The sequence below is a fragment of the Ctenopharyngodon idella genome, chromosome 11 (genome assembly GCF_019924925.1).
Source record: "Ctenopharyngodon idella isolate HZGC_01 chromosome 11, HZGC01, whole genome shotgun sequence".
Lineage (NCBI taxonomy): Eukaryota > Metazoa > Chordata > Actinopteri > Cypriniformes > Xenocyprididae > Ctenopharyngodon > Ctenopharyngodon idella.
In genome coordinates, this window is record NC_067230.1 from 1,415,425 (window position 1) to 1,443,421 (window position 27,997).

General features: G+C 35.7%; 2 protein-coding genes across 7 annotated transcripts; both read right to left on the minus strand.

Moving 5' to 3' along the window:
* Nucleotides 1-63: 63 nt before the first annotated feature.
* On the minus strand, nt 64-18,884 carry ptbp1b (polypyrimidine tract binding protein 1b). Of its 6 annotated transcripts, none has more exons than XM_051912949.1 (16): nt 18,785-18,843; nt 18,190-18,240; nt 16,776-16,806; nt 12,149-12,209; nt 11,886-12,058; nt 10,891-11,037; nt 10,198-10,353; nt 9,930-10,040; nt 9,605-9,779; nt 9,425-9,505; nt 9,177-9,322; nt 5,798-5,831; nt 4,880-4,972; nt 2,757-2,973; nt 2,600-2,677; nt 64-2,025 (listed from the first exon to the last, which is right to left on the minus strand). In XM_051912949.1, the coding sequence occupies exons 1-16, from the start codon at nt 18,790-18,792 to the stop codon at nt 1,893-1,895; spliced, it is 1,695 nt and encodes a 564-aa protein (XP_051768909.1). In that variant the 5' UTR covers nt 18,793-18,843; the 3' UTR covers nt 64-1,892. The 6 variants fall into 6 exon arrangements, with proteins under 6 accessions (XP_051768909.1, XP_051768907.1, XP_051768908.1 ...); XM_051912947.1 differs by having other exon boundaries at nt 10,144-10,353; XM_051912948.1 differs by lacking the exon at nt 18,190-18,240 and having other exon boundaries at nt 10,144-10,353; nt 18,785-18,884.
* On the minus strand, nt 18,794-27,997 carry si:ch211-262i1.5 (uncharacterized). The gene is made up of 4 exons (XM_051912963.1): nt 23,595-27,997; nt 21,876-22,005; nt 18,994-21,691; nt 18,794-18,917 (listed from the first exon to the last, which is right to left on the minus strand). Exons 1-3 carry the CDS (start codon nt 24,164-24,166, stop codon nt 20,951-20,953), a joined length of 1,443 nt encoding a protein of 480 aa, XP_051768923.1. The 5' UTR covers nt 24,167-27,997; the 3' UTR covers nt 18,794-18,917; nt 18,994-20,950.

Below are 27,997 nucleotides of genomic sequence, written 5' to 3' on the forward strand. Positions count from 1 at the left end.
TCGTAAAGGCATTGCAGCTGTCCTTTATTTATTGACACATGAATAAACGTCATGTACACAGACTTGAGTAAAGAAGTATTTATTGAAGGCAAAAAGTACAACTAGGAATGCCATGAAAAACAAGATTAAAGACTGAAAACAGTGTAATCCTGATTTTTAACCATTTTATATTGAACTATATTTTTGCATGATGATGGTCCATAGCTGTAATCAAAATATACATGTTTTCAGGAAATATAAAAACCCATAACTTTTAACATTGTGATACAAAAATAGTATTTACACCTCATCTGTCCACTATAAGAAAAAGCACTTTACCTAAGGCAGATGTTGTAAATTGAGGGTTTTTAATGTTGTGCAAGGATGCATAATCAGGTTATCCAGCCACTGTGAAGAATCAATGTTCTCAAAAATGATAAAGCGGCTTTTTTCTATATCCAAGGAGCATTTGCATTTTTTTTTTTTTAAAGCGCCACCTCTTTTTTTTTTTTCAGATTGGTCCCACACAAATTGTAAAACATATAACAAAGAAGAAGAAAAAACACAGAACCTAATGAGAAAATGTAAAATATTAAAGTAAAATAACTTGATCCATTATGAAACATTGCCGGGAATATAATATAAACAAAGTAGATTCAATTTTCTTTATAATTTCCGGTCCGAGTGCCAAATTGAGGCCATCATCAGGCCTTTCATAAAACATCTTTTGAAAGTTAATGCAGCTGAATGTCACCAGGATGGACTGCTGTGAGTCAACCGAGACATTTTAAAAAGGCACTTGTCAGATTTCAAAGGCCCAAACTCATTTTACAGAGGTCACTGAAGGCCATTGTGTCGGATCGCAGCATTATGATGTGCACAATTCAGCAGGTGTGCTGATTATCAGTAATGTCTGTCACCCATCCCAATTAACTTGAACTCTTTCCATCACACAGTACTGTTCTCTACAAAGAAGGGAAAGCATCAAGACACTCTGAAAGGACATGTTTGTACATGCTGTTTGTTGTGAGGCTAAAAGGTGTCAAGATGTCTCTTACGCAGGTACATGGATGAAAGGCTTTGGTATCAAGCTGTAGTGTACACATAGGTACATGAATACATAAAATACATGGGGCATTGGAGTAGAATAGCTTAAATGATCTACTATATCACACAATAACATGAAGCCTGACACTGAACATCTACGCAAAATACAGGACAAACAGTAAACGGTCAGCACTTAATGATCCACTGACCACAGCCAACATGCAATGGCCCATAGTATAAAAACAATACAAATCTTGACAACACTATAGGATTTAAACACAAATGATTGCAGTAACTTGGAGAAAAATGCCTGTAAACATTCTATGTCTAAAATACAGTATAAACGCTAAAGCTAGAGGATATGATGAATACGAGCCTACTGGGAGATACATAACACAGAGGTGCAGAGTTTAAGGCCTGTACCATCAGCCTGATGAAATTACCCATGTCTCATAGGAGTGTCAATGCTTGGCCCTGAGGGCATGAAATAGACTGTAATCCACAGATTTGCAAACATTAGTTGCAGATGTTTGACTGAGGTTCCAGAGATCTGAAGGCACAAATGGTACAAATGGAATCAAAGGCCTGAAGTGGTTCATCTCTGCTTTTACAGAAATCATTTTTAAGCCTTAACTAGACTGAAAATGATAAATGGAGTGATAAATAGTTAATGAACTTTGCGGGGCAAACAAATAATACACCTGTTCTAAAACTTTGAATAAAATAAAATAAAAGTACATTTGTAAATATCCACTAAAATGCCTCTTAAATAAAATAATGGAATGATGGAAGTGAGCTTAAGTGATTAAGACTCATTAAGGTTTAAAATGACTGGCCACTCCCGTCCATTCTAGACAATATTTATCTCAAATGGTGGACTTGGAGAAGGAAACCCTAAGATGGTGGTTTTCTCCGAGATCATGGTTGTGGAACTGGATAAGGGACTCGATTGCTTCCTCCACAGAACCCATCTGAATCAGAGCCATCTTGCGATCCTTCCTGAAAGTTGATCAATTTGTTAGTATTTCTTATGGATAAACTGAAAGAAGTTATAGAATTATAGAATTTATGTGCTGACGATAATCAATAATTAACAGATTGAGTTAAAATACCATTTTTGGCAGCATCAAAGTAACCAAGTAGCAAATGAATTAAAAAAAAAATTCACTAAACACAAAAAAAACCAAACAAAAAAAAAAACTTAAATTAAATTAATAATGCAAACTAAACTAAATAAAAAAAAAAAAGCTTAGAATCGAAACTTTATAGTGCATATCAGTGATCAGTGTGTTCATACTGTTTTAATTTGCTGAAGTGGCCAATTTATAAAAAGTATGAAAATTATAATCATCAAAAGGCAGAAATGACATTGAGAAAATTACAACAAACTAAGGGGTCTAGAAATTCTATTGTTCTATTATAACAGGCTTAATACAGAAGTAAAATAATTTAATATTAAAATAATATAATACTATAATAATAAAATATTAAAAACTTTATTAAATAGCTTGAATGTTATGTTATTGATAATATATTTATACACATACATGATGTCACAGCTACAAAGACTTACTGAAAAAACTTGAAGTTCTTGACAAGAGCACCACTGCTAGCAAAAAGCATCTTGAGGTCATCTTCAACAACGGCGGGTCTAAAACACACAAAGTTACAGATGAGGTCTGGGTTTTTAATTTCATATAAAAACAAGAAGCTGATGTGTATAAACTCACGGGATGTTAGACAGGTGCAGGGTAGATGAGGGAGGAAAGATGTTGGAGTAGTTTTTTGAGCCTGGCTTCTTGAAGCGATGGAGAGGAGAGTTGCTGTAGTCTTTGGTGAGACCCTGGTCTTCATGTCCCTCCCGTGGCATCTGGACAGTCGTGTGTTTGGACAGTGTGATGCGCAGGGGCCTGCCGTATAACTTCTGCCCACTTAGATGGCTCATTGCTGAAAAATAAAAGTGTACATGAACGAAATATACAGAGTGTGTATCATTCTGTGCCCTAGCTCACCATGACGTAAATCAGCATACTGTGAAAACCAATTTGAGCACTAGCATCTACTAAACATTTCACAAGATTACAATTTTTACTGTATTTTGGATCAAATAAGTACAGCCTTTGTAAGCATAAGAGAAATTTAAGAGTCTTATCGACCCTAAACTCTTAAAGGTTCACCTTAAAAATGAAAATTCTGTCATCATTTACTCACCCTCATGTCGTTCCAAACCCATAAGACTTTCATTCATCTTCGGAACACAAATGAAGATATTGTAATTAAATCTGAGAGATTTCTGTCCCTCCACTGAGTCTACGCAACTACCGCTTTGATGCTTCAAAAAGAAAAAAGAAAAAAAAAAATCGTAAAATTATTACATATGAATTTTTAGTCCAAATTTTCTGAAGAGACACGATTGCTTTAAAATGATGAACAGATTGAATTTAGGCTTTCATTCACATAAACATTCATCAATTCACACATCAAATTATGGTAAATGGAAGCTCAAGCATGTTCGCTTAATGTGCGAGAACCATTGAGGTTCATTCTCGTGTTATGCAACACGTTTGAGCTTCCGCAAGAACCAATGAGGTTTGTTCTCACATCAAGTATGGTTGAGCTTCAGTTTATGTTCACTGATCAATGTGAATAAAAGCCTAAATTAAATCTGTTCATCATATAAACTGATCATGTCTCTTCAGAAAATTTAGACTAAACAGCTCAATTCATATGGATTAGTTTTTGGCTCTCTTTATGAACTTTTTGAAGCGTTAAAGTGGTAAATACATGGCTGTCAATGGAGGGACAGAAATCTCTCAGATTTCATTAAAAATATCTTTATTTGTTCCGAAGAAGAACGAAAGTCTTATGGGTTTGGAACGACAAGGTGACTAATTGATGACAGAATTTTCCATTTATGGGTGAACTAACCCTTTAAATGGTAGTGATATACATAAGGTTTGAAATTTACTTTTTCACTCACCAGCCAATTAGGCTACCAACTTTTTAAGTTGCCAGCCATTCAGAACTTCTACTAGCCAAAACAAAAATATCACAGATAAACCAGATTATCAAAGTCACAGCTTGGATTTAAATATATTTATAATTAAATATGATTCTGAATCATTGTATTCAGTGACGACAGTCAATCACTGTTTGCGGATACTATTCAATTAAAATAAAATGGAAATAAACACAAAATTCTGTGACTTTTCTTATAACTGCCACAAGTTTATTTGCACATTGTAATAAAGATGCTAGGGTGCTTTTTGCCCAAAAGTCTTGGACATGCTGCATTTATGAGAATTGGTTGGAAAAAGTGTCCTCTTAATTGCCTCCTAGGGCTCAAGCAGAGCGCTAACCGGTTGCACACCAGACGGGAAGCGCCGCGCTATGCCTCAAACATCTCACAGGCAGGCTTATCGCACACCGGTCACGTCATTCTGTACTTGTGTTCTCAAGTTCAAGGCGGCAATCCAAAACAGATGCCGAGTAGTGCAGTCACTGTAGAAAACAATGAGTTTGAATTTTAAAGACATGGCGCTGTGTGGCATTTCTCTCATTGTGTGACCCTCCTTACGTTTTAGGGGAAAGGGCTCCGATAGCGATGCCATGCAAAGTGATAGAACATCATTTATGAATCATAACCCGACAAATTGGCTAGTGGGTTGATATGTGTTACCCGCCACGGTGGATTTTCAGCCGCATTTGGCAGTCGTTAATTTCAAAACCTGCATATTTATGTGTGTAAATATACAATTTATGTGTGTATATATATATATATATATATATATACACACACATAAATTGTCTGCTCCTTCTGTAAGCAAATACCCATAATATTAAGAGAGTTTACCGAGCTGGGCCTGTGTCCCATCAGACATCTGTATGAGAGCGTTCTCCTTTTTGTTGAACATGATTTTTACTCTCAATACATCCCCATATACACCTACAAAGAGAGACAGGTTCATGTCAGATACAAATATGCAATTAGTTATAATCAGACACACCTCATCAAAACCAGCCTGAGCTATAAATCAACTTCAGTTCACAATCAAGATACTCCAATATAATCACACAATAACATGCTTTTCAGGGTACAAAAAAATATTATAAAATGACTAGTGTGTAATAGCAATTTTATCAGGGCTTTGAGTGAAAAAGGACAAAGTAACTTTGTTTTAAGAAGAAACTGAAAAAAATTCTTAGTTAAGAAAAAAAAAAATGATTTAAGAGTAGAGTTCAAGTGGATCTGCAAGTCTTAGGAAGACTGCAATGAGTGTTTAGGTTGTTTTATGATCTCCTGAGGAACAGATTAAACGGATCGATTGAGATAAGAATCATTCAAGACTTGAAAGATAAAAAGTTTTAAGGGGGATGAAAATGTTTTCTAACCCAAAAAAGAATGAACATATAAAACAGCGGGAGTCTTGACTATTAAACCAAGTATTTTAAACAGCTTTTCTCCAAAGACATGCAATAAAAAAGGTGGAACGAACAGTTTTCAAAAGCATGCAACATTTTTACAAGAAACCAATTTGCTTTGTTCAGTCATAAAAAGCTGCAGCCTCCTGTCTGTGTTCAAAGAAAGTGCTGTCGTTTCGGGAAAGCTGCAGCTTTTCATGACGTGTCTCATCTCACCACACCAAATACTGCAGAAAACAAGCGAGGCACTCAAAGAATTGGGCCTCACAGATGCCTTGTGAGGAAATAAAATCAAATTAAAAGAACAGAATAAACGAGTGACAAAAAAAGATGCTAAAGGATGACATACCGAAGAGAATAAAGAGGCAGTGGGGCGTAACTCTCTTTAAAGGACAGCAGAGGGGGGCAGCGGAGGAGGAAGAGACAGGTAAAGATCGGAGGCAGAGTGGAGGTTCAACATATCCGAGGCAGCGAGGCAGTTCCACGGGAAATGGCGAAAAACGATGGTTGGATCATGAAGATGGTTAATGGATTGGGAGCGGAGAGAGGGGTGGGAGTGGGGGGATAGAAGAGAGAGAAATGTTTGTGTGTATGAAGTCATGTTGGTGTGTGTGATTGTGGGATGATGTGGAATCGTGTAATTGTTCGTACAGATCAGATGAGTAGAGAGACATATGGTGCGTGCAGCCAGATGGCAAAGGAGAACGAGGTTTCCAAAAACAAAAAAAGAGCAATGGGATGAGGGGAATGGGGAGGGAGAGAAATAGGAGAAAAAAAAAAGGAGGTAAAAAACAAGGTCAGTATACATAAAGAAATACAAAATATAGTGCTAAATTTAACAAAGAAACTTCACCAGCAAAACAAGCTAATCTTTAGCAATTAGTTACTGTAGTAAACAATGTGCTCTTTTCAATATGATGCATGTGTAAATGCACTTTCCAATGGTCTGTTTTACAAAACAATACAAATTAATGAATAAATAAAACCAACTTCTGAACAGACCAACAGAAAATACAATTTCACTGTTAAATAATATTTGGAGGAGATGAGTGGAATATGAAGTAAGCAGCAACATATTCAAATGGAAGCAACAAGAAGAATGAAGCTCAAATGAATGGCTTTTTTGACGCAAAACCTGAGGATGTTAGAGGAAGAAATGACAACGCATTGTAGAAGGGGTAAGGACACTTGAGCAAATAAAGAGGCAGGGCTTCTGTTAATGGAAACAGGCTTTTGTGCCCTGTACACTGCAATTACTGAGTGACAATAGATCATAAGCACACTAAAATTAAAAAAAGACATTCAGCAGTATAGCAGTAGTAACAACAGCAGTTTACAATATCCATTGTACCGTTAACTTAATTCAGTTAAATAGCAAAATAACTAAAGGTTACATGCCATTGTTTTAATTAAAATGATTGATATTTATACCAGTATTTGTATTATAAAATATTTGGGGTGTGACGATATACTTAGCTCACGAGATGAGACGATACATGATATTGTGTTCACGAGAAGACAATATTTTCACACTGTTTTTAAGAAATCTTCAATGACAAAATATTTAACTGGAAAAATAGGTTTTATTCACCAAAATGCAAAACAATGCAGGTGCAGATTGAAATGTCTTTACTAATATTATGATGAATATCACTTCAGTTCTACTTTCTGAGTATGAATTATCATATGCTAAACAATATAATGCAAACACTGTAAAAGGTCTTGCCACAAACTCAAACTGATATCACAAGACAAGAAATATCATCGCATTTTAATACTGCGAGATCTTGTCACACCCTTCGAAAATATAATATAAAAAATTGTTTTAAAAAGGTGTGTTCAACTAAGTTTTTTTATGTGATGCCATTGCCATTGTTTTCATTTTATTTCTACATTACAAAATAAAAATTGACATTTTGTTTTAAATGAAAAGTGTTCCACTAACTGATCTATATAAAACACTGGATTGCTCATGACGTCATAAAAAGTGAAGCCACCGCGCCGCCATACTGGTATTCCCTAGTATTCCCTCACATTCTATTGAATTAATAGAAAATCATCTGAGTGATGAATCATCTGAAGTTTCCCCTGTACATTCTTACAATGCAAACGTCCTAAACATTTAAGTGGTTATTTGTTAAAGTTGGGAATTAAACATTTATTAAAGTTACGATCATTTTCATTACAGTAGCGAATATCAGATCAGCTGACGGATGAGACGCCTCAATATTTGTATTACAAATGTCAAAACGATTCTTCTGAATACAGATTTATGCTTGGCATGCGCATACTTATTTAACTTAGCTTAATTCGTCATGTACAGTTATTCACTGTGGTTAAGTAATTATATTGTGTTAGGCTATATAATATTGTTTTTATTTGTACAGTAACTGTAAATTATTCAACAGTGTTTTCATTAACAGCATGTTATTTCGAAACAGTAAAGATAAGTTAAAAGTGTAAATTAATAATTAGCTCAACAATATATACAAATAACACTTCATTCATATGCAAACCATCATGCTAGTAAAAAGCCATAAAATTTTATCTGACCCTTTGCTTTTTAATGATTTCCAATCTCTCCAAGAGTCTGAAGCGGATGTTGGTCAACAAAAAGACATCAGGAACTAATAGACACGCTTCACGACTTATTCAGAGAAATAACGCTGACTGTGAATGGATTTAAAGACATGACGCTTTATTTCCATGCATTTACTGTCATTCTGAGCAAGATGATGCATGGTAAACCTTGGATTTTAACACAATGTAGTGCAATCAAGTAACAGGGTCTTGTATGTATTGTAATATTTATTGTATATTTAAATCAATTTCTGGTAATAATCTCAGATATTTGTTCATGCTTAATATTTCCTGTATAATTACATACATAAATCTATTTTGAGTTAGGTCAGTTACAGTGTCCAGTAGACACAACAATCTTAATGATTTCTATTATATATATATATATATATATATATATATATATAGCCTATCCTGCCTGAAAAGACCATCAACATTACAGATAACGTCTGAAGAAACAATGAATTTATATACATACATATACCCTAAAAACTAATCCTGTCCCACTGATATGCTGCAAATGGAGTAATTTTAGGTCAAGGTATTGGCTGTACTGTAAGTCGATGATGCAGTCTGTCGGTAGAGAACAGTAAGAAGGCTGCTCGAACACTTCCGGTGGCTTCAGCGCCTGCTCGCACTTTAGAACGCAATGAGAAATCCAGTCATTTAGATCAGTGGTTCCACCAGGTTTTTGCTGTAGTGCCATTACCATTGTTTTGATTTAAATGATTAATATTTATTCTATTATATATTATTACATTATAATTTTTTTTTTAATTATTATTATTTTTTTTTTTTACTAAATTACATGTTACATTGCTGTGGTGCCATTGTGATTGTTTTAATTTAAATGATTAATATTTATACCAATATTGTAACATTATAATTATAAAAAAAAGAAGAAGAAAAAAAAAAAGTGTTCAGCTGTTTTTGCAGTGATTTTAGCATTGTGACCGCTTTACAAATGATGCATTTCTCATTCATTTTAAAATTAAATATGAGAGAAAAACAATACAATTTAAAGGATCATTAAAGGATCATCATCAGCCATCCAAAAATACAAAAATCCCTGAGCTTGCTTGAAGACCTAACATTTAAATAGATATTTTGAGCACTTCCAGGTCCATGAGAGACTGAGAACTACTAACCTCTGGGTTCAGGTTGCTGACCAGCATGACACAGTGGGTGCCGGGGAGGGAGGGGAAGCCCAGTCTGCTTGCAGCCGCAGCAGCTGCTGCTGCCCCAGGAATGGCTAGTGAGGCGAGGGCTCCATGAACCCCAGGTATTGTCAACCCTGATCAAGACAGTCTCAATTTAAGTTACACATCACAAGACATAAGAATTTGGAAAATATGAAATAGAGAAGGCATTAGACTCAAGCTGTGTGCCGTCGTACCTGCAGCCTGCTGGATAGCAAAAGCCGGAGGGAAGGCGTGTGCTCCCGCGTATGGTGAGGCAGAGATGATTCCGGGAGTAGCTGCAAAATACGAGGACTTTTAGTAATTTCTAAAAGAGGCAGAAAGGGACTGTGGTAAAGAAAAGAGTGTGCTGGGCATAATTTGACACCCGTTTGTACCGAAAGCAGCCATGGCGTGATGTTCAAGAGCAGGCTGGCTGTCCCCTGTGGGCAGGTCTGGACGAGTGTAGTCACGGCTCTTGTCATTATTGTATTTGACATTTAAGCTGGTAAGTTTGGAAAAGCTAATGCGCAGGGTACAGCAGCCATTATAGATGTTCTGGCCATCTAGAGCCTGGGGAAAGAGAGATTTTAATAAAAACTATGCCATAAACATCATGTCAAAATCTAGATTTTCACATTCTTTCACAGTACGTGAGCTGGCATAAAACTAAGATTCAATAACTGTCATTACATAAGATGGCTGATAGATGGCACCACTTACCAGCTTGGCATGTTGAGCTGTCAGGCCATCGGCAAACTGGAGTAGAGCTTGAAATTGGTTGTTTTTGGTGAATGTGATCACTTTCAGCACTGTACCAAACTTGGAGAAGATCTGTTGAGGAACCAAATGTATTTTAATCTAACAATCATAACTGCCAACAGTTAAATAAGAAAGGAATAGCATTGCAGAGTACTAGACTAGAAGAAGTGTATACCTGGTGCAGGACATCTAAGGTCACGGTGTAGAATAGACTAGAGGAAGTGTATACCTGGTGCAGGACATCTAAGGTCACGGGGTAGAAGAGGTTTTCAACGATGACTCTCAGGACAGGGCTGGGGCCAGTCATACCGGATGGGTCAACAGCACCTAAAGTCATGCTACCTGTCTGGACAGCATTTACTGCCTGCAGTGCTGCCTGTGCCCTCTGTAAACACCAAACAATGGCAAAGATTAAATTAGATTTAAATTATGTTTGAAATAAATAAAAATGGAAAAGAAAAACACTGTGTCCATGTGCATCTTTTTATGTCTAAAAATGCATGAGTCAAATTTGTAGATGTCTTATTCTGAACAAAATCGAGTATGGAGTAAACACCCTTAGCTAGCCTACGTTTCGGTTTACTCAAACAGAACAAAGCAAAACAAATTAAGCTATCCTCCAAATGAGCACTGATGGGCTGCAGCTGTGGAATTCTCTGCTAAAGGCCTTTAGAGGCATATAAACTGTTAAGAAAAGGGAAAAGGGCAGTGTGGAACATGTGGCAACAAAAAACAAGATGCTCGTATCAATCATCATGTGCACAGCTGCTGCAAATAACTTATAAATTTCTGCCATCTTTATTTACATAAAAATATTTTCAAATAATAAAAAAAAAAAAAGTGGAACAAAGCTTCACAAAGCCCGCGTACGTGATACATGTGCAGGCAGGAGATGGACACTGAAATAATTTGAAACACATACCACTTGGTTTGGTGAGTTGTCTGTTTTCAGCTCTTTGTGGTTGGAGTACTGCATAAAGATGGGATGATTTCTGATGACGGGTGTTACGGAGGAGTAGTAAGTAACCATCGTCTGTGCGGCTTCTTCGGTATTCATTTCCAAGAAAGCCTGAACAAAAATGCAGATCATGCAATTTCCTTTAAGCCTGGAAAAATGCTCCACGCAAGCACATGAATGCAAAAACTAGCTAAACAAGCTAAATTTCACAAACACTACCGTTCAAAAGTTTGAAAGCGGTAAGGTTCTTTTGATCAAAAATATACTAAAAACAATAATATTGTGAGATATTATAACAATTTTGTTTAAAATGTAATCCAAACCTGTAATGTAATCATTACTCCAGTCTTCTATCTCGCATAATCCTTCAGAAATCATTCTAATATGCTAATTTGATGTTTTTTGATGATTTGAAACATTTCTTATCTAAGTTGAAAACAGTTGTGCTGTTTAATATTTTTGTAGAAACTGTGATACTTTTTTCAGGATTCTTTGATAAATACAAAGTTCACAAGAACAACAATTATTTCTAATAGAAATCTTTGGTAATATCATATATACCTTTACTGTCACTTTTGAACAATGTAATGCATCCTTGCTGAATAATAGTATTAATTTTTGTCATAATGCAAGATTCTCAACGATACACTCACAAACAATACATTTTAGCCAAAGAAACAGTTTCACCAAACAGTTGATGGACTCCATTGCCTTCCACAGTATGGTTAAAAAAATAAACATGGAAAAATACTATGGAAGTCAGTGGGGCCCATCAACTGTTTGGTTACCGACATTTTTCAAAATATCTTCTTTTGTGTTCAGCAGAAGAAAGAAATTCATACAGGTTTGGAACAACTTGAGGGTGAGTAAATGATGACAGAATTTTCATTTCATAAGTCAACCTTTTCTCCTATTCTGAGCTAATGCTAAAAGTGTCATAACAGGAGAGGGAATGGTACCTGGTTCTTTCCCTTTAGCATGAGCAGATTGGTGACTTTGCCAAATGGAAGGCCGAGGGAGATGACCTCTGCTTCGTTTATGTCATTGGGCAGCTTCCGGACATGTATAACTCTGGACGGAGCAGCGGGACTTCTGATTTCACCTTTGAACTTCTTGCTGTCGTTGCCGTTGGCTACATTAAGGGCAGATGATCAGGATTGCTGGGACGAAACTAACCACATCTGAGAAATAAATAAATAAGTATTAAGCATATAGATACTACCTGCTGTGCTCATGATATAGGGCCCACTGGAAACACAGGAGAACAGCTCGTCAGATCCTCTCTGAAAAAAAGAAAAGCTCTAGATCAAACCATGTAATTTTTATGAGGTTTAGAGAGTCAGTTCTGAGGTTTACAAACTTATAAACAGGACACTTGAAGTAAAGAGGAAAAAAACATAATGATAGATGAATCCAACCTTTAGCCTGAATGCCAACAACAAGCAGTAAAGGAAAGAATGAAAGTGGGATGTCCAAATAAGGACAAGTTTACATCAGAAAACTCTGAACGCAGGAAATGGGAAATGCTACATCCAGCCTTCCTGTGCAAACAGCACAGCCTTAAGGGCGGGTGGGGTCAGAGATCAACCACAAGACATCCCCCACCAGAAACCTATGAAGGAAGATCTCTGTAGGTCATAGAAAGAGGGGCGGTTTTACATTTCCAGGTCGTCGACCAAGAGGAATGAGTGTCCAGGCCGAATTTTGCATTTGCGCTTTCACACTTTTCTTTGTTTAAGGAAGGACGGAACATGTCTAATAACCAGGACATTTATACAACTAAACCTCTGCGCATGCAGCCAAGATTACACATGACTTAAGACATGTGATTAACATAATTAATAAATCACAGTTCTGCAAATAACAGTCTTTGTCCCGTTTAAATTGGACAGTTGAAAGCAAATGTTTGTTCTGATTATTCATTTTCCGAGTGCAGACATTTGAGACAAAGAAAGTAACAGTAATTGGATGAATTAAAAGTCACTATTTTCTGATTGTCCAGTCACAGCGTATGACTAAAGAATGAAATAAGTGTATTCAGCAGAAACTGCTAAAGCCCATGCAACCACACAGGCCTGCCCACCACATATTAAAATTCCACAGTCAAACGACTCAATGAGAACCACATGTAAACCAGAGGGGGGTGGCTACACAACATGCATCTGGTACGACACACTAAGCTAAAAAACAAATGTTTAAAGGGTTACTTACTGCAAAGCATGCTAAACTTGATCTTAGGAACTTTACGCTTTTACAGAAATCTTGTTTATAGCTCTACTCAGTTGCCTGTTACCCAAAATGGTGCCGTTTTCTAGCAAAACGGCCAATGAACTGACAACAAGATTGCAACGTTTTTAGCAATAAAGACTGTTAAAAGTCCTCTCAGTGAAAATCATCCGAGTTTTGTAAAAAAAATAAAAAAAATAATCTCACCTAAGCTGCAAAACACAGACACTGATACAAATAAAATAGGCAAACCTGGGGGAAAAAAACTAAATGTGCCAAACAAAACAGCGAGCATCATACAGAAGCCTGACGCACAGGAAAACTACGGGGTTTGTTAAAACTGTTAAAACAAAGTGCTTGCGTTAATTCTTTCATACTTAAAGGACTATTATTTGACAGGTAAATTGTCCTTTTTGAAGTAGAACTATTGGTCTAGTCAAATTCACAAAGTTTTGTTTTATGATTGTGTTTAGTGGAGTTAGCTTTGCTTCACGTAGCCGGTACTTTGCAGTTAGGTACGGTGTGAATATGTCTAATGTATGCGTATTATTCACCCTGCTTTTATATTTAGCTTACCTTTGTTGTCATCTAACACTCACTTAAAACTGATCTTAAAAACACTAACACTGTTAAATGTAAATGTAATCTTTAGACAATCTCAAGACAAATATTTGTTTTTGTTTTTCAAAAAGAAGACATGAAAGCCACAATTTAAGAATGTTCCCACAACTTTTAGTTAAATCGTGGCCTTACTGTACTAAAATGTAATTTGAATTTTTACACTGAAATCATTTTCTGTGGTTTCTGTTACATATGTCTTTGATAGAGTTTAACTTGACTTGAACCCAGAACATTCCTTCAAAGCTTCTAAATGGTGTCAGACAGCACTATCTCTGTGCATTTAATGAAGTTAATTAAGCATGACAAACACAAACATTCGATGTGTTAACTTTTTGTTGGGTGTGGCATGATGGGATACTTGCTTAAATAGATTAGAAAATGTGAAAGACAGGGGGAGGGGCGAAGACTGCAACAATTCACAACAACAACAAAAAACGGGGCCGTTACCACGGCTCCAATTGTAATGCGCTCACCATGGAAACCTTGTGCCTGCGCTGCAGGTAACTGAAACCCAACCCAGAACTGAATACACAAGATCCATTATCTCTATACACCCAGGTGTGCCTTCAAACTTGAGCCACTTACTACACTAACCATACAGGTCATGAGCACAGATCCATTCCTCAGTTTAACATTGTGCAATAATAGCAACTGCCCATCAGTAATTGTCCCTGTGGAGATGTACGCATCACTGCCCTGTTTGACAGACAAATACCTGGTTGTGCACCCTGACACTACAAATACAACATCACAATGCATTATTAGCAAGTTAAAACATGCTGAGAGTATTGTGTATTGTCAGCTCGCTGTAATCAGCACCTGTGACCCACAAGCTTTCGACTGGCATTCTTTATGAGATACCGAGAACAAGGAAGAGAGACTGATAGCATCAAGCGAACCCCCGTGTGACCCATTAGCACCTCCCCCAGCCATCTTCCCTCTGATCAGCACTGCTGAACAAACACAAGAGCTACATGTGTGTGCTGAGTGATGTGGCAAATATATTTGCATTTGATGAATAGACAGCATTCATCTCGTCATATCAACAGCCAAAACCAATCTCTGAGGAATGTCTCTAAAACGGGTTCAATCGTTAGGCTGAGGTAGAAACCTCGCTTAAACAATAAAATGCTTGTCACCTGTGTTAGCAAAGACAAATACAGTCATCTGAAGATCATCTCAACAACCAAAACATCCACTGATCAATTTAAAAACATTAAATTACAATTAATCATCTACTTTACTGGATGAATGTCTTTGACCTTATTGTGCATGAATTTTCTGTGCATTTCAAATAAAGAAAACATCTTTTGTGCTGATAACAAAGGCAGTGTGGGTATTAGGGGTGGCCGGTATGACGATATATATCGTTACCACGGTATAAAATGCCTATCGTTAGAGATTTTGCTACATCGTGTACATCGCGGTATGTAAATAGCACTATTGACATTTCAGAGTGATGAAATGCATGAATGAGAATATAAGCGGGACATGCTTGATGTTAAAAAGGGTTATAAGCACAATATTTCCTGAAAAGGAACTTGGTGCGGTGCTCTTGCGGACTGTCAAAGTGTGCACACAGAAAGCTGCCTCTCTCAGAAGGCGATCGCGAATTTAGGACATGCTCGATGTTATTAGGCACAATAAGCAGTGAAAATGACCTCAATGCAGTGCACACGCTGACTTACTGTAAACAGCCGGTTATGTCTCAAGTGAAAGTAAACAGTTGGGTGAAAACTGGTTGTGTATCAGTATAATGCGTCTGTGTGTTTAGTCTTAAAGTGACAGCAGCCTAATATACCTACCTGCTGCTCTGCTCATGTTGCGACTGCAGTTTAATTTAGCCCAAAAGACAAGAATAAACAGCTTCCTGTGTTCCCAGTTAACATGAAATCAACATTGACCCTTTTTACGGCTTCTATGTTCTTGTTTTTTAGTGAATGATCAGTGCATGTTATTCCACCATTTTAATATCTTTCATTACAATGTAAATGTAACATGCTATTCTTTAAAACAACTTTCCTTGCCTGATGACATCACTTAGGCCACATTAATGCTAACCAATAGCCAAATAGCCATTTAGAATGTCTAGTTTATTTCTTGTCATCCAATTTTCACAATCCAATTAGTTCCCAATGAATAAAATCAAACCCTATCCTACATTTTTTTCCGTATCCTGTTTCACTCAGAAATGTCACATTACAGTAGTAACAGGCTTCCGAGTGAGGTTTTACATTGTATTTAACATTTAATTGATCTGAACCTAAGACATAATTCAGAAGAATGTCCCTTGAACTAACTTAAATCCAAAACTAGTAAACATCTTATATAATTTCAGAACCAACTTTTCCAATTAGCAAAAAACAGTGCCTGTCCCTGTACCATAGTAATCCTCAGATAAATGAAGTGCTTCAGATAAATGCAGGTTTCATGCTACATAAGAAACTGCATAACCTGAAGCGTGTAAGTAACTAACCTAAATGAACCTCATGAATCAGCCTTTTGTTCCACATCCTGTAGGTCCCTCCTCACTAGCCACATACCACAGGAAATAATCTTTAATGAGAGAATGAGCGGGAGTGTTCATGTTGTGGCCTTGTGAAGGCTGATCCAGGCAGCAAGTTTGGGATTTCTCAACTATGCACTTCACAACAGCCGAAAATTATGAAATATTATGATCCAGAATTCGTTTTTAAAGTTAAATTATAACTCAGCTCATAAAAAGTTGAGAAAGCACAACATGGAATGGCACAATGCTACAGTGCTTGTTCTAACAAATCTTTGATTTGCTTTGAAATGATTCACCTTGTTGCCAGGATGATTCATATCTAGACAGAGTAATAGCACAAGGTGTGGAAACCACAAAGGCCATGTGAATTCTCAATACAGAAAGTCATGGCACACAAACAGTTAAAGAAAGATAAGCAAAACAATCTGCTCTTATTGAACCAATCCAAGCTGTATAGCACATGTGCCTTTGTGACTGAAAATAAGATCCTTACCTTTGTGCCAACTGCAATATCGTGAACAACGCTGTAAAAGAAAACAGAAATGGAAAAGAAAAAAATCAGAGCAGGAAAATGGAAACAAAATACATGAAATTAGAAAAGGAAAAAAGAGGAACAATTCTGACCCCATGCATGTGTCTAAAATAGTCCCAATGAAACAAAAAGTAAAGAGAAAATGTTTCATGCACAGGACAGTAAATGTCTAATATGTAATTTCAGAATCTAGCCCATTTCTTTAAGCCAAAAAGTGATATTAATATCATCAACCAAAATATGAACTGTAATTCATATTTAAGTGGGGCTAATAAGTCTAATATTGAATTTGGTTCATGTTGGTCAGATGTTTTTCCCATTAAAGGAATAAGCAGATTGTGAATAGACTGCATAATCTACGTCCTTCCCACAGATCTCCCTTAGAGCAAGAAATATGAGTGGTATTTTGGGTCAGTCTATGGTTGAAGATTAACCCCCACATCCTGTTTCACATGAACTCACAGTAAACACAATACCAGAATCGCTCATTTGGATCAGGTCTTCAAAAAGACCTCATATCTACAAAGTACAGCTTAAAAGCTTTTATGTTTGAAACAATGAATTGAAAAAGAAACTGTGCCAAACAAATCCTGATACATTTTCCCAAAGAGGGAAAAATTTTTATGCAAATGAGAGCTCAAACAAGGGGGCCCTGAGGACTGGGGTCACTTTTTCACAATACCTGGGGTGTGGTTTTAGTTTCTGTGTATCATCTTACATGGTGCATGTGCAGTGTCTGTCTGGTTCATCTTCAGTCTATCAAACAGACTCACTGGCCAATGTTTAGAGCCATTTACCATAGTAACCACAGTTTCTGCCACATTACAGTAGCTACAACAGTAATTGTTACCGCTATGTGGTATTAACCACCAGTAGGTTACTATTCAACAAATGGGGTACAAAAAAGCCTGAAACTTTGTTTTCCTTATCAACAGTGTGAAATTAAATGAGTTTCAGAAAATGTTGATTGCAAAACTCATTGAACTAAATTTTCTATATTTTATTTAATTTCTTTTTTTTTTTTTTTGTTTATTTCTATTTTTATTGGGTTTGCCTATTTTTAACCCAAAATTTGCAACATAACAGTCTAAATACAGTTTAAAACTCATATTTTTGCACTGTTCTAACAATAAACATTAAATTAACAACAAAAAAAGCGATAGTTAGTGAAAACTGCGGGAAATTAAAATGACCAAGTAACTACTTTGTTTTTGTGGAAACTATGGCAACCATGGCGCTTTTTGTAAGAGAAATACTGTGGTACATTGATATTCTCTAATGAAAGTTCTACATTAAAAATGCAATCTATGGGCGGGCAAAAAAAAGAAAATAAAAAAACACCAAATCTGAGCTATAACATTTTAGATGGACTTACTCTAATTCTGCGTAACTTGATCCCATAGGATACAATTCAGTCTCTAGACGGCTGCACAGGGAAAAAGATGTCAATGCCATCACACAATCTAACTAATCAATTTACTCTACTCACTTTACTAATAGTTTTCTGGTTAGAAAGACAACTTTTAGAAAAAACATAACTTTTAATGCTTGATTTCCCCATTTATACGTTTTAAATAATGTTATTCTTAAACTTTAATTACTGCATATACGATTCAACAAGTCCTCTCGGTGGAAATCATCCGAGTTTTGTATATAAAAAAAAACTATCTCATCTAAGCTGCAAAACACGGACACTGATACAAATAAAATAGGCAAACCTGGGAAAAAAAAAAAACTAAATGTGCCAAACAAAACAGCGAGCATCATACAGAAGCCTGACGCACGGGAAAACTACGGGGTTTGTTTAATCACAACTGGTGATGAAAGCGCTCGCGCTGTCCAATCAAACAAACAAAAAAATATATATATATACACATTACAGTTGATATACGTATGGTTTTACTCGTGCAATGTTTATCGCCTGGCAAATCCAACTTATTTTCCATTCATAGTAACGTAGCATCACTTACCCGTCCATTGCACACCGAAGAACAGCAGCTCTGATCCGCAACTTTGTTGCTTGGCTGAGTTTTCTTAAAGCGCTACAAAATGGCGGAGTGCGTTGAGCGAAGCCTCAGCGATGAGCTCGGTGATTGGTCAACCCTGGAAAACAGTGGGAGTATGAGACACGAGGAGGACTGTGATTGGATAAGACGAGTTGAAAGCAAAGGGCGGTTACAGTTTGAGGAGGGAGAAATTGCGTGTCGTGCATCCTAGTATTATTCTGCGTGTTTGAAGAATGGACTAATCACTTATTAAACAAGTTTTCTTTTATTCAATAAATGGATTGTGTTATTTTGTCATTGTAATAGTAACTTACTTGATGAAATAGATAAATTATGTTTTTAATTATATATACCAATTAAATTAACATAATAGAATACACGTGATCATTCTTGTCCAGTTTTTAATAAGTCTAAATAGCAGGTGGTAGACTGTAGACACAACAGTAGACTGAAAGTTAATATAACTGGTTGCATGAATATTTAAGGTTGCAGTGGTAGCAGAGATCCATTATGCCTGATTAGGGATTCGATTACTGTGTTTCCACAAAATACAAAAAGATTGTGGCAAAATATATTTATGCTTATGTAAATGAAATGGATAAAGGTTTCAGTATTACCGATACTGGCCAAAGTACACCTATGATGATGAAGGATCTAGGGCCTTTTATATATAATAACTGGCCTTTGGCCTTTTTTGTTGTTACACACTTGTAGGCACAGTCTCCTGAACAGACTCTTATTTAGCTGGATTGCTGTCAGTTAGATTTAAACGCATCAGATATCAAAGGCTCCATGATCTCCTTGATGTCTCAGAGCCTCTGCAGTGAGTCTCTTGTGACCACCTGGCTGAGAGTCTTTACTGTCATTTCACTCTGTTCACAGACCATCATTAAAACAGACAAAACAAAAACATTTTCGGTTTGATGAAACCATCTTGTATTCATGGAAATTGAAAAGTCCTACATTAAAGTTAATTAAATGTTTTTTTTTTTAAATAACAGTTTCAATATGAACCTGCAAAATGGTTTACAAGCTTTAAATGTCTTGTCCAGAAGGACTATGGGACAAGGAGAGCTTTGGCATCAGGTATCATCATCAATAATTACCTGTTTGTCACACTCAGGAAATTACTTTTTCCCCTGTGCCGTAGGAGACGCACCTGCTTAAAGCTAAATAATAGATAGGGGGCCACAACAGAAACTGAGACTCATTGTCTCCAAGGTAGCCAAATAAATCATCACATGATCTGGCCAGGTAAATAATAGACCAGAGCAGAGGCCGAGCAATCAGTTAGGCCTTAAAATTACAGTAACTTTACATTAAAGTGGTGTACAAGAGAAGCTTTATAAAGTTATTTATGTTTATAGAAACAGTTATTTATATTTACGCGCTTACAGAAACAATGCACCAAAGTTAAAGGGATAGTTCACCCAAAAATGAAAATTCTGTCATCATTTACTCACTCTCAAGTTGTTCCAAAACTGTATGAATTTCTGTTTTCTGCTGAACACAAAAGAAGATATTTTGTAGAATATGGGTAACCAAAAAGTTGATGAGTCCCATTGACTTCCATAGTATGGAAAAAAAAAAAAAAACTATACAAGTCAATGTTCCCATCGACTGGTTACCCATATTCTACAAAATATCTTCTTTTGTGTTCAGCAGAAGAAAGAAATTAATACAGGTTTGGAATTTTCATTTTTTGGGTCAAGTATCCTTTTAAGTGTTACATGTTTATATTACAGTGGTGTATAGGAAAAGTTTTATAAATTTATTTATATTTACATATTTCCATTACAGTGATGTACAGGAAAGACATTTAAGTTATTTGTATGTTTACAGAAACACTATGAAAATTATTTATATTTACATGTTTACATTGATCTGCATTGATAGTGTTCATGTAAACATAAATAACTTCATAAAGCTTTTCCTGCACCTATATTTACATGATTACATTGTATTTTTTCTGTATGCAACTGCAGTTATTTGCATGTTTACAGAAACACTATGAAAATTATTTATATTTACATGCTTACAGAAACATTGTATCCGAGTTATTCATATTTACATGTTTACATTTATCTACATAGTTACATTAGTCCTTTGATGTATCCCCCAACAGCAACTTTAATCCTTTGCCCATGCTTGTAACAAAGGGCCATTCTGGTAGTTTATAAGGAGGCAAGCGACAGTGTATAGCTGGTTGATGGTCCCGGTGATGGAGTGAGGGATGATTGTATCAAACAGCTTGTGTTGCTTCACCCTGCAGATGAGGCGCTCAATGTAAACCCTCAGCCGAGCAATGGATTGAGTCTCCCTCACCTCATTAGCTGGCAACTCTTCCTGCTTTATCAGGTAAGCAGGTCTGTAAACTTTGCATGGTACACAGTCATCTACAAGAAAACATTTGTTGACCATAATGGCCATTCCAGGTTTCAGTAGCGACACAATCCCAGACTGCTTCAGAAGTTCCTTGTCACTGACAGATCCTCCACACAAGGATGACACAAAAGTGACTGCACCATGAGGTGCCATGCCAATTAACCCCTTGAAGGTGCAATGGGACCCTTCACCATCAAGCATGAGAGAGGATGGTGTTTGGCAACGCAGCTCGGTGCAGTCAATCACTACTTGTGTGTCTGGGTAGTCCTGGAATTCCTTTGGCATTTGAGCCTTGACCGCCTCCTCAGACATCCAGATGCGCACAGATCCAAGAATGGTGTACAGGAAATTGGCCCATGTTGTAATTATTTGACTCACGTTGGACTGATGGATGTTGAATCTGTGGCCCAGATCCCTCTCTGTTAGACCAACCGAGAGATGGACCATGAAGAGAAAAAACTCATCTATGGGCTGCAGGGACTGACACTGTTAAAATAACAAAATTGGAAATGTTTTAATAATGTGTATGTTTATATAGAGAAAATAACATTAGTAACATTGCAATTTCTTTCTATTCCCCCTACATAACATGTATGTAATTTATAGTGTAATAAATGATAGATTATAAATTCTAATTATAGAAGTATAAATTGCATAAATTAATATTTACAGATGCACTGCCTGATGCTCCATCTTCACTCTTTGTTGTAGTTTGCCTTGCTCTGGTCAAACGAACCATGTTGTGGGATGCAGGCTCAATCAGTCTCCAGAACGCCATCAAGTGGTTGTAAGTCGCAAACCTACACGAGATGTAAGACATGTTTGAGATAATATATACCAACAAACGTAATGCACAACCTAGAGTTGTAGCTCACTTTTTGTTAAGAGCATATGGTAAGTTGCTTGTGAAAATGTAAGGCTATATGGACTATAAATCCTTAAAAATAAGTATTTATTATGGAAATAATATACTTTAAAAGAACAAACTGAATGTAATGTTGTTCAGACACTTGCCTGCACGTTATTTACAATTAAAAGAAAAAGCACTTAAAATAAATTTAAACTATATTACAATAAGTTGAACTCAAAGGGTTAGTTTACACAAAAATGAAATTTCTGTTATTAAGTACTCACCCTCATGTCTTCCCAAACCCGTAAGACCTTCGTTTGTCTTTGGAACACAAATTAAGATATTTTTGATGAAATCCAAGGGTATTTGATCCACACATAGGCAGCAACGATATTGCACCTTTTGAGGTTGAGGGTGAGTACTTTAATGACAGAAATTTCATTTTTGGCTGAACTAACCCTTGAGTGCTTTTTGACCTACTTAAATAGGACTTAAGTACATTTTTGTATGTCATAATAGAAATGTAAAATATGGTTAAAGTGTACTGCAGAATTTACTGAAAGCATATACGGTAAACTAAAAAAAATAAATAAAAATACATTAATGTGATTTCTATTGAAACTGGTGTGGCATGTATTTAAATATATTTTAACTTTTTTATTTTAACATTTATAATGAAGTTGCAATTTAGTACATTTAAAATGTATAAAATATATATATTAACTTTAAATGTAATATCAAATAACACACTACAGTTAAAATTAAAATCAAGTGTTTTACGTGTGCTTTACTATGTTAGCCAACACATCAAAATAAATGTACTTTTAGGTAAAAAAAAAAAAAAGACATTACAAATGACTTTTTTTTTTTTTTTTTACTAGTAAAAGTAATGTCATTAAAAATGCATGTTTTTATAAGTGTACTTAAGTGCTTTAATGACATGTGTAAAACTGCTCTTTTAATTCTTCCAAATATATAATATAAAATTGCATTATTCTTGAACTTTCCAAAGTATTTTAAGGGAGAAGTTTACATTAAAAACATACATTTTAACTTTAGATGTTAAATTTTGATCCACAATTGTTTTATATAGAATTATTCTAAAGTCTATACAGCATTTAATGCAATTACATCAAAAGTAACTGTACATTACAGAAAAATTAAGAGCAATCCCTTACTTGCTTCATGAAAAAAGTAATAAAAAATTACAGTAATTAATTACTATGTAATGCATTACACCCAACACTGCATGTCATGAAAGTGTACTCTTTGAGAAATATTAAGTGACATGTTATTTCATTAATATTATTATATTATCTGGAAGAAGTTTTTTTTTTTTTTTTTTTTTTTTTTTAAGATGTCTTTAAGATGTTAAGTACACTACAAGTGCAGATCTAATACAAACTTCTTTTTCACAAGGGAATAAAATATCTATTTAAATTAACATGTAAAGATTAGAAGCGTAGTTTTAGGCAATCAGACGACCAATGCTACAATATGTTCGATCATATATTATACTGTTTACGTTTCAGAGCTTACCTAGTGTAAAACATTATGTCATCGTCAGATGCAGCAAATCTCCCCAAACAAAATCTCTGAAGGACAGACAACTCTGCCACCTGTCTCCTCAGGCACTCCACCTCCTTTCGGAGATCTTCGGTCTGATCCAAAGCCAAATCAGCCTGGACTGGAGATGAGCAATAATCATGATCCTGATGCGGGTCCGTAGGCACAGGATCTTCTTTTAAATGAGTGGAAACTTTTTTCTTCTTCCATAACCCGGGGAGTTTTGGTGCTGGGGTGGAACAGCTGTTCCATTGGAACAACGTGGGCACAGCACCCTTCTTCAGTAGTCTGCGTGATGTAGGGGTCGATGGCTCAATCAAATCATCGCTCTTGAAGTGACGACTGCAGACTCTTGTATTAGGACTAACTTTAAAATCCTCACGCCGGACATTGCTAAGCCACTTTTTCCGTGTTTCTTCGTCCAATGGGAAACTATGGAAACTTATCACAGAATTAAACCTTGAGGACATTTTACAGAACGGGACACAACAATATCGAGACGATGCACCTTCACGCCGAAGGTATTTAAAGCTTTTTGAACTCATTAATAAAACGTTATATTTTCAAATAATATACTAAAATTGTATGTTAACAATATATGTATAATGTAATGATGTAAATTTGTTTGTGATCGAGAGTTAACTGAAATATGCCAGAAAAAGTTTACTACTACTACTACCACAGTTTGCTAACAGTGAATACTATACCGGAAGCTAGTGTAGACACTGAAAATTTAGCGGAAATACGTAGGCAGTAGGCATATGGCAAGCCGTTGTAGCATTTAATACTTGCTGGCTCTAGCGGTCATAATTTAGTTTTGAGTAGACAAAATTGTTAAATTAAAGTAACCCAGCAAGGTGTTGCACACTTTAACCCAATGTCAGCTTATATTAACTAAAAGATGGGCTAATTTTACTTCATAAATGGTTATTAGCCTAATTCCTTTTTTTCTTGCAGCAAAAGTTATATATTAAATATTATATATTTAATTTATATAACTTATTTAGTTTTTAAAATGAAGACACCAAAAAGAAGGTTTGTTAAGAACCAGAATCTAAAAGGATATTAATATATATTTAATACTTCTTGAGTTACAGGCATGCAAAAAAAAAAAAAAAAAAAAAAAAAAAAACCCACAAGTGCTTTTTGCCATTTCTGAACTGTCACTGTTATAATGAAACAAACATTGCTAAAGTCCACAGATTTAGCTAATAGACCTATCAATCTGTGTAAAAATAAAATAATGATGCTGCCATACACCCCTCTAAACCCTCATAACCCCTCTTGGGTGTTGGGAAGTTAGTGTTTTTAATTAAAGAGTACAAGAGCACATGAATAAAAAAAATAAAAAAAATAAATATGTGCACGGATAAATTATAGACACTGTAATCTATAGAAAAATAACTGATTTGAATCATCTTGGATCATCAAAAGTAGGATTACAGATATCTCTAATTATCATTCTGACTAGTCAAATTATAAATATGACTCATCAAAATACAATTGAAACTATCAAAAATATATATCCATGAATAAAATCAAACCAAAGTTTTATATGCCAATACCGCTTGCCATAGTAGGTCACTCATAAACGATTAGGTGACACCATGTGGCAGCTGTTGGACATTACAGATAAAACACATCTGAACTGTATTCATTCAGTTTATCCAGTTAAATACTTTTTAACACACACTCACACACGCAGGTTTGTTTTGCTATCTTAGTGAGGACACTCCATAGGCGTAATGGTTTTTATACTGTACAAACTGTACATTCAATCCCCCTACACTACCCCTACTTCCAAACCTACCCATCACAGAAAACATACTGCATTTTTACATTTTTAATAAAACATTGTTTTGTATGTTTTTTAAAGTTATTTTAAATATGAGGACTCATGAAATGTCCTCATAAAACATGTTTACGTCATAATACCAGTGTAATACACATGTCATTATACAAATTTGTGTCCTCATAAATCATGAAAACAAGTACACACACACACACACACACGCACGCACATCTGGTTCACTATCCTTGTAGGGACTCTCCATAGACGTAATGGTTTTTATACTTTATACTGTACAAGCTGTATATTCTATCCCCCTACAATAACCCTACCCCTAAACCTACCCATCACAGAAAACTTTCAGCATTTTTACATTTTCAAAAGAAAAGAAAAAAAAGAAAAGAAAAAACATCATTTAGTATGTTTATTAATTGTTTTATTTTATTTGTATTAATTTTTTTGATTTCAGGTTTTACTATCCTTGTGGGGACCACAATGTAATATAAACCTGTACACACACACACACACACACACACACACGTATATATAGGACTGATGCTACAGAGGTTAAAAGATTTGTAGCACAAGCCACACAATTGTAGCACAAGTATAAAATGTCTGTTACCATCTCTGAAAGCAACCAGTATTATTTTATAGTATTCTATACAGTGATAAAGGCTATGTCGATTATCATTGCATTTTAAATATACTTTATTTTCATGAAAATACCAGATATGTCTAGAAGAACACAGATAATCCATATATTGTCACAATCGTATGTTTATTGTCTTAATGTTTCATCAGCAGTGCTGAGTAGATTATTTACAAATTGTTGTCGGTTACTGATTCCAAATTACATGGAAAAAAAATTTTAGTTAGTAATTTTTTTTTAAAGCAAGCAGTTAGCAGTACCAATGAAGATTTGTTAGAACACATGAATATATTGATGAATCCTCAGAGAAACTGAAAAAAGAATCCCTACTCTGAACCAAACTGGAGAAAAAACATTGTGAACCCCCTGCCCATGCTGTTACAAAAACTATAGCCCACTTGGGAACAGCATGACTGAGCAGCCAACCAAGGAGCAATAAGCTCTTTAAATTAAAGTTTATTGAGAAAAGTGAAAATTATGTGACATGTAGCCAAGTATGGTGTCCCATACTTGGAATTTGTGCTCTGCATTTCACCCATCCAAGTGCACACACACAGCAGTGAGTATTGAACACACACACACACACACACACAGAGCAGTGGGCAGCCATTGGGGGTTAGGTGCCTTGTTCAAGGGCACCTCAGTTGTGGGTAAAAAGAGTGGAGGAGAGTGCTGTTCATTCACTCCCCTCACCTACATTTCCTGCCAGTACTGAGACTCGAGCCCATGACCATCAGGTTACAAGTCGACTCTTTAACCATAAGGCCACAACTGCCCGTAACACAGACAAGAAGCACAGACTATTTATTGGTACAATATACACCATCTGTAATGTTGTTCTCTAACAATAAAATCATATTTAACAATATAGATATCCAGTAGAAATTTATGGAGCCCCTTAAAGCGTTAGTTCACCCTAAAATGAAGTCATCATTTACTCACCCTGGTGTTGTTCTAATGCCGTATGCCCTTCTTTCTTTTCCGGACCACAAAAGGAGTTTTTTTTTAAAAAATGTCCCGCTCTTTCTCGTCCATTTAATGGCAGTGAATAGCAACCAGGTGAAGAAGTTATCACGTTCACATCTGTCAACTGTCATTCTGACTTTCATCTGACAACCAGAGTTCCAGGCTGGAGATGTTCAACTAAGTGAGAAAGTACACGGATATGTTTTTCGGATTTCTAGGCATCGTATTTCTTGATTTCTCGCAACTTTTGTGCTTTTGTGCGTGAACTGCAGTGCTAATAGGGTCTCACAAACGTCTATGTCGTGTGTGACATTGTTGTTAAATAATACATTCAATTTCGATTTGTTTTTACCAAACCCTATCGTATGCCCTCAGAACATGTGAGATATATAACATATGTTGCATGGGATCATTCTGTGATACTTTTGCAATTTTTTTTTTTATTTTTAAGATTGATGCTGGTCTCTATTCACTGCCATTATATAGACAAGCATGAGTGGGACTTTTTTTTTTTTTTCTCCTTTTGTGGTCTGAAAAAGAAAGAACAACATTAAAAAACAACACCAGGGTGAGTAAATTATGACTTAATTGTCATTTAAGGTTGAACAATCCCTTTAAGGCACATAGGAAATTGGGAGAAAATGACTTGTGAGGAAAAAATGTATTTCAGTGCTTTTGCGTTCGCTTACAAAGTTGTTGTGACATAAGGTGGGAGGAAAAACTATATTTTCTCATGGAATGCAAACTCATAAGCAAAAGCATTGAAATATAATTTTATCATATATTTTCAATCACCATATCTCATTAGGGGCTCTGTAGTAATGAATCAAAATGAATTACAACAGACACATTTTCATGTTCTCAGGCTCCATGTTCTCTGCCACTTAGATAACTGAAAAACAAAAATAAGTAGCTGTTACTTCACACGATCTGAGAAGAAACCACCAAAGAACTTTTTCTGTTGTTTTT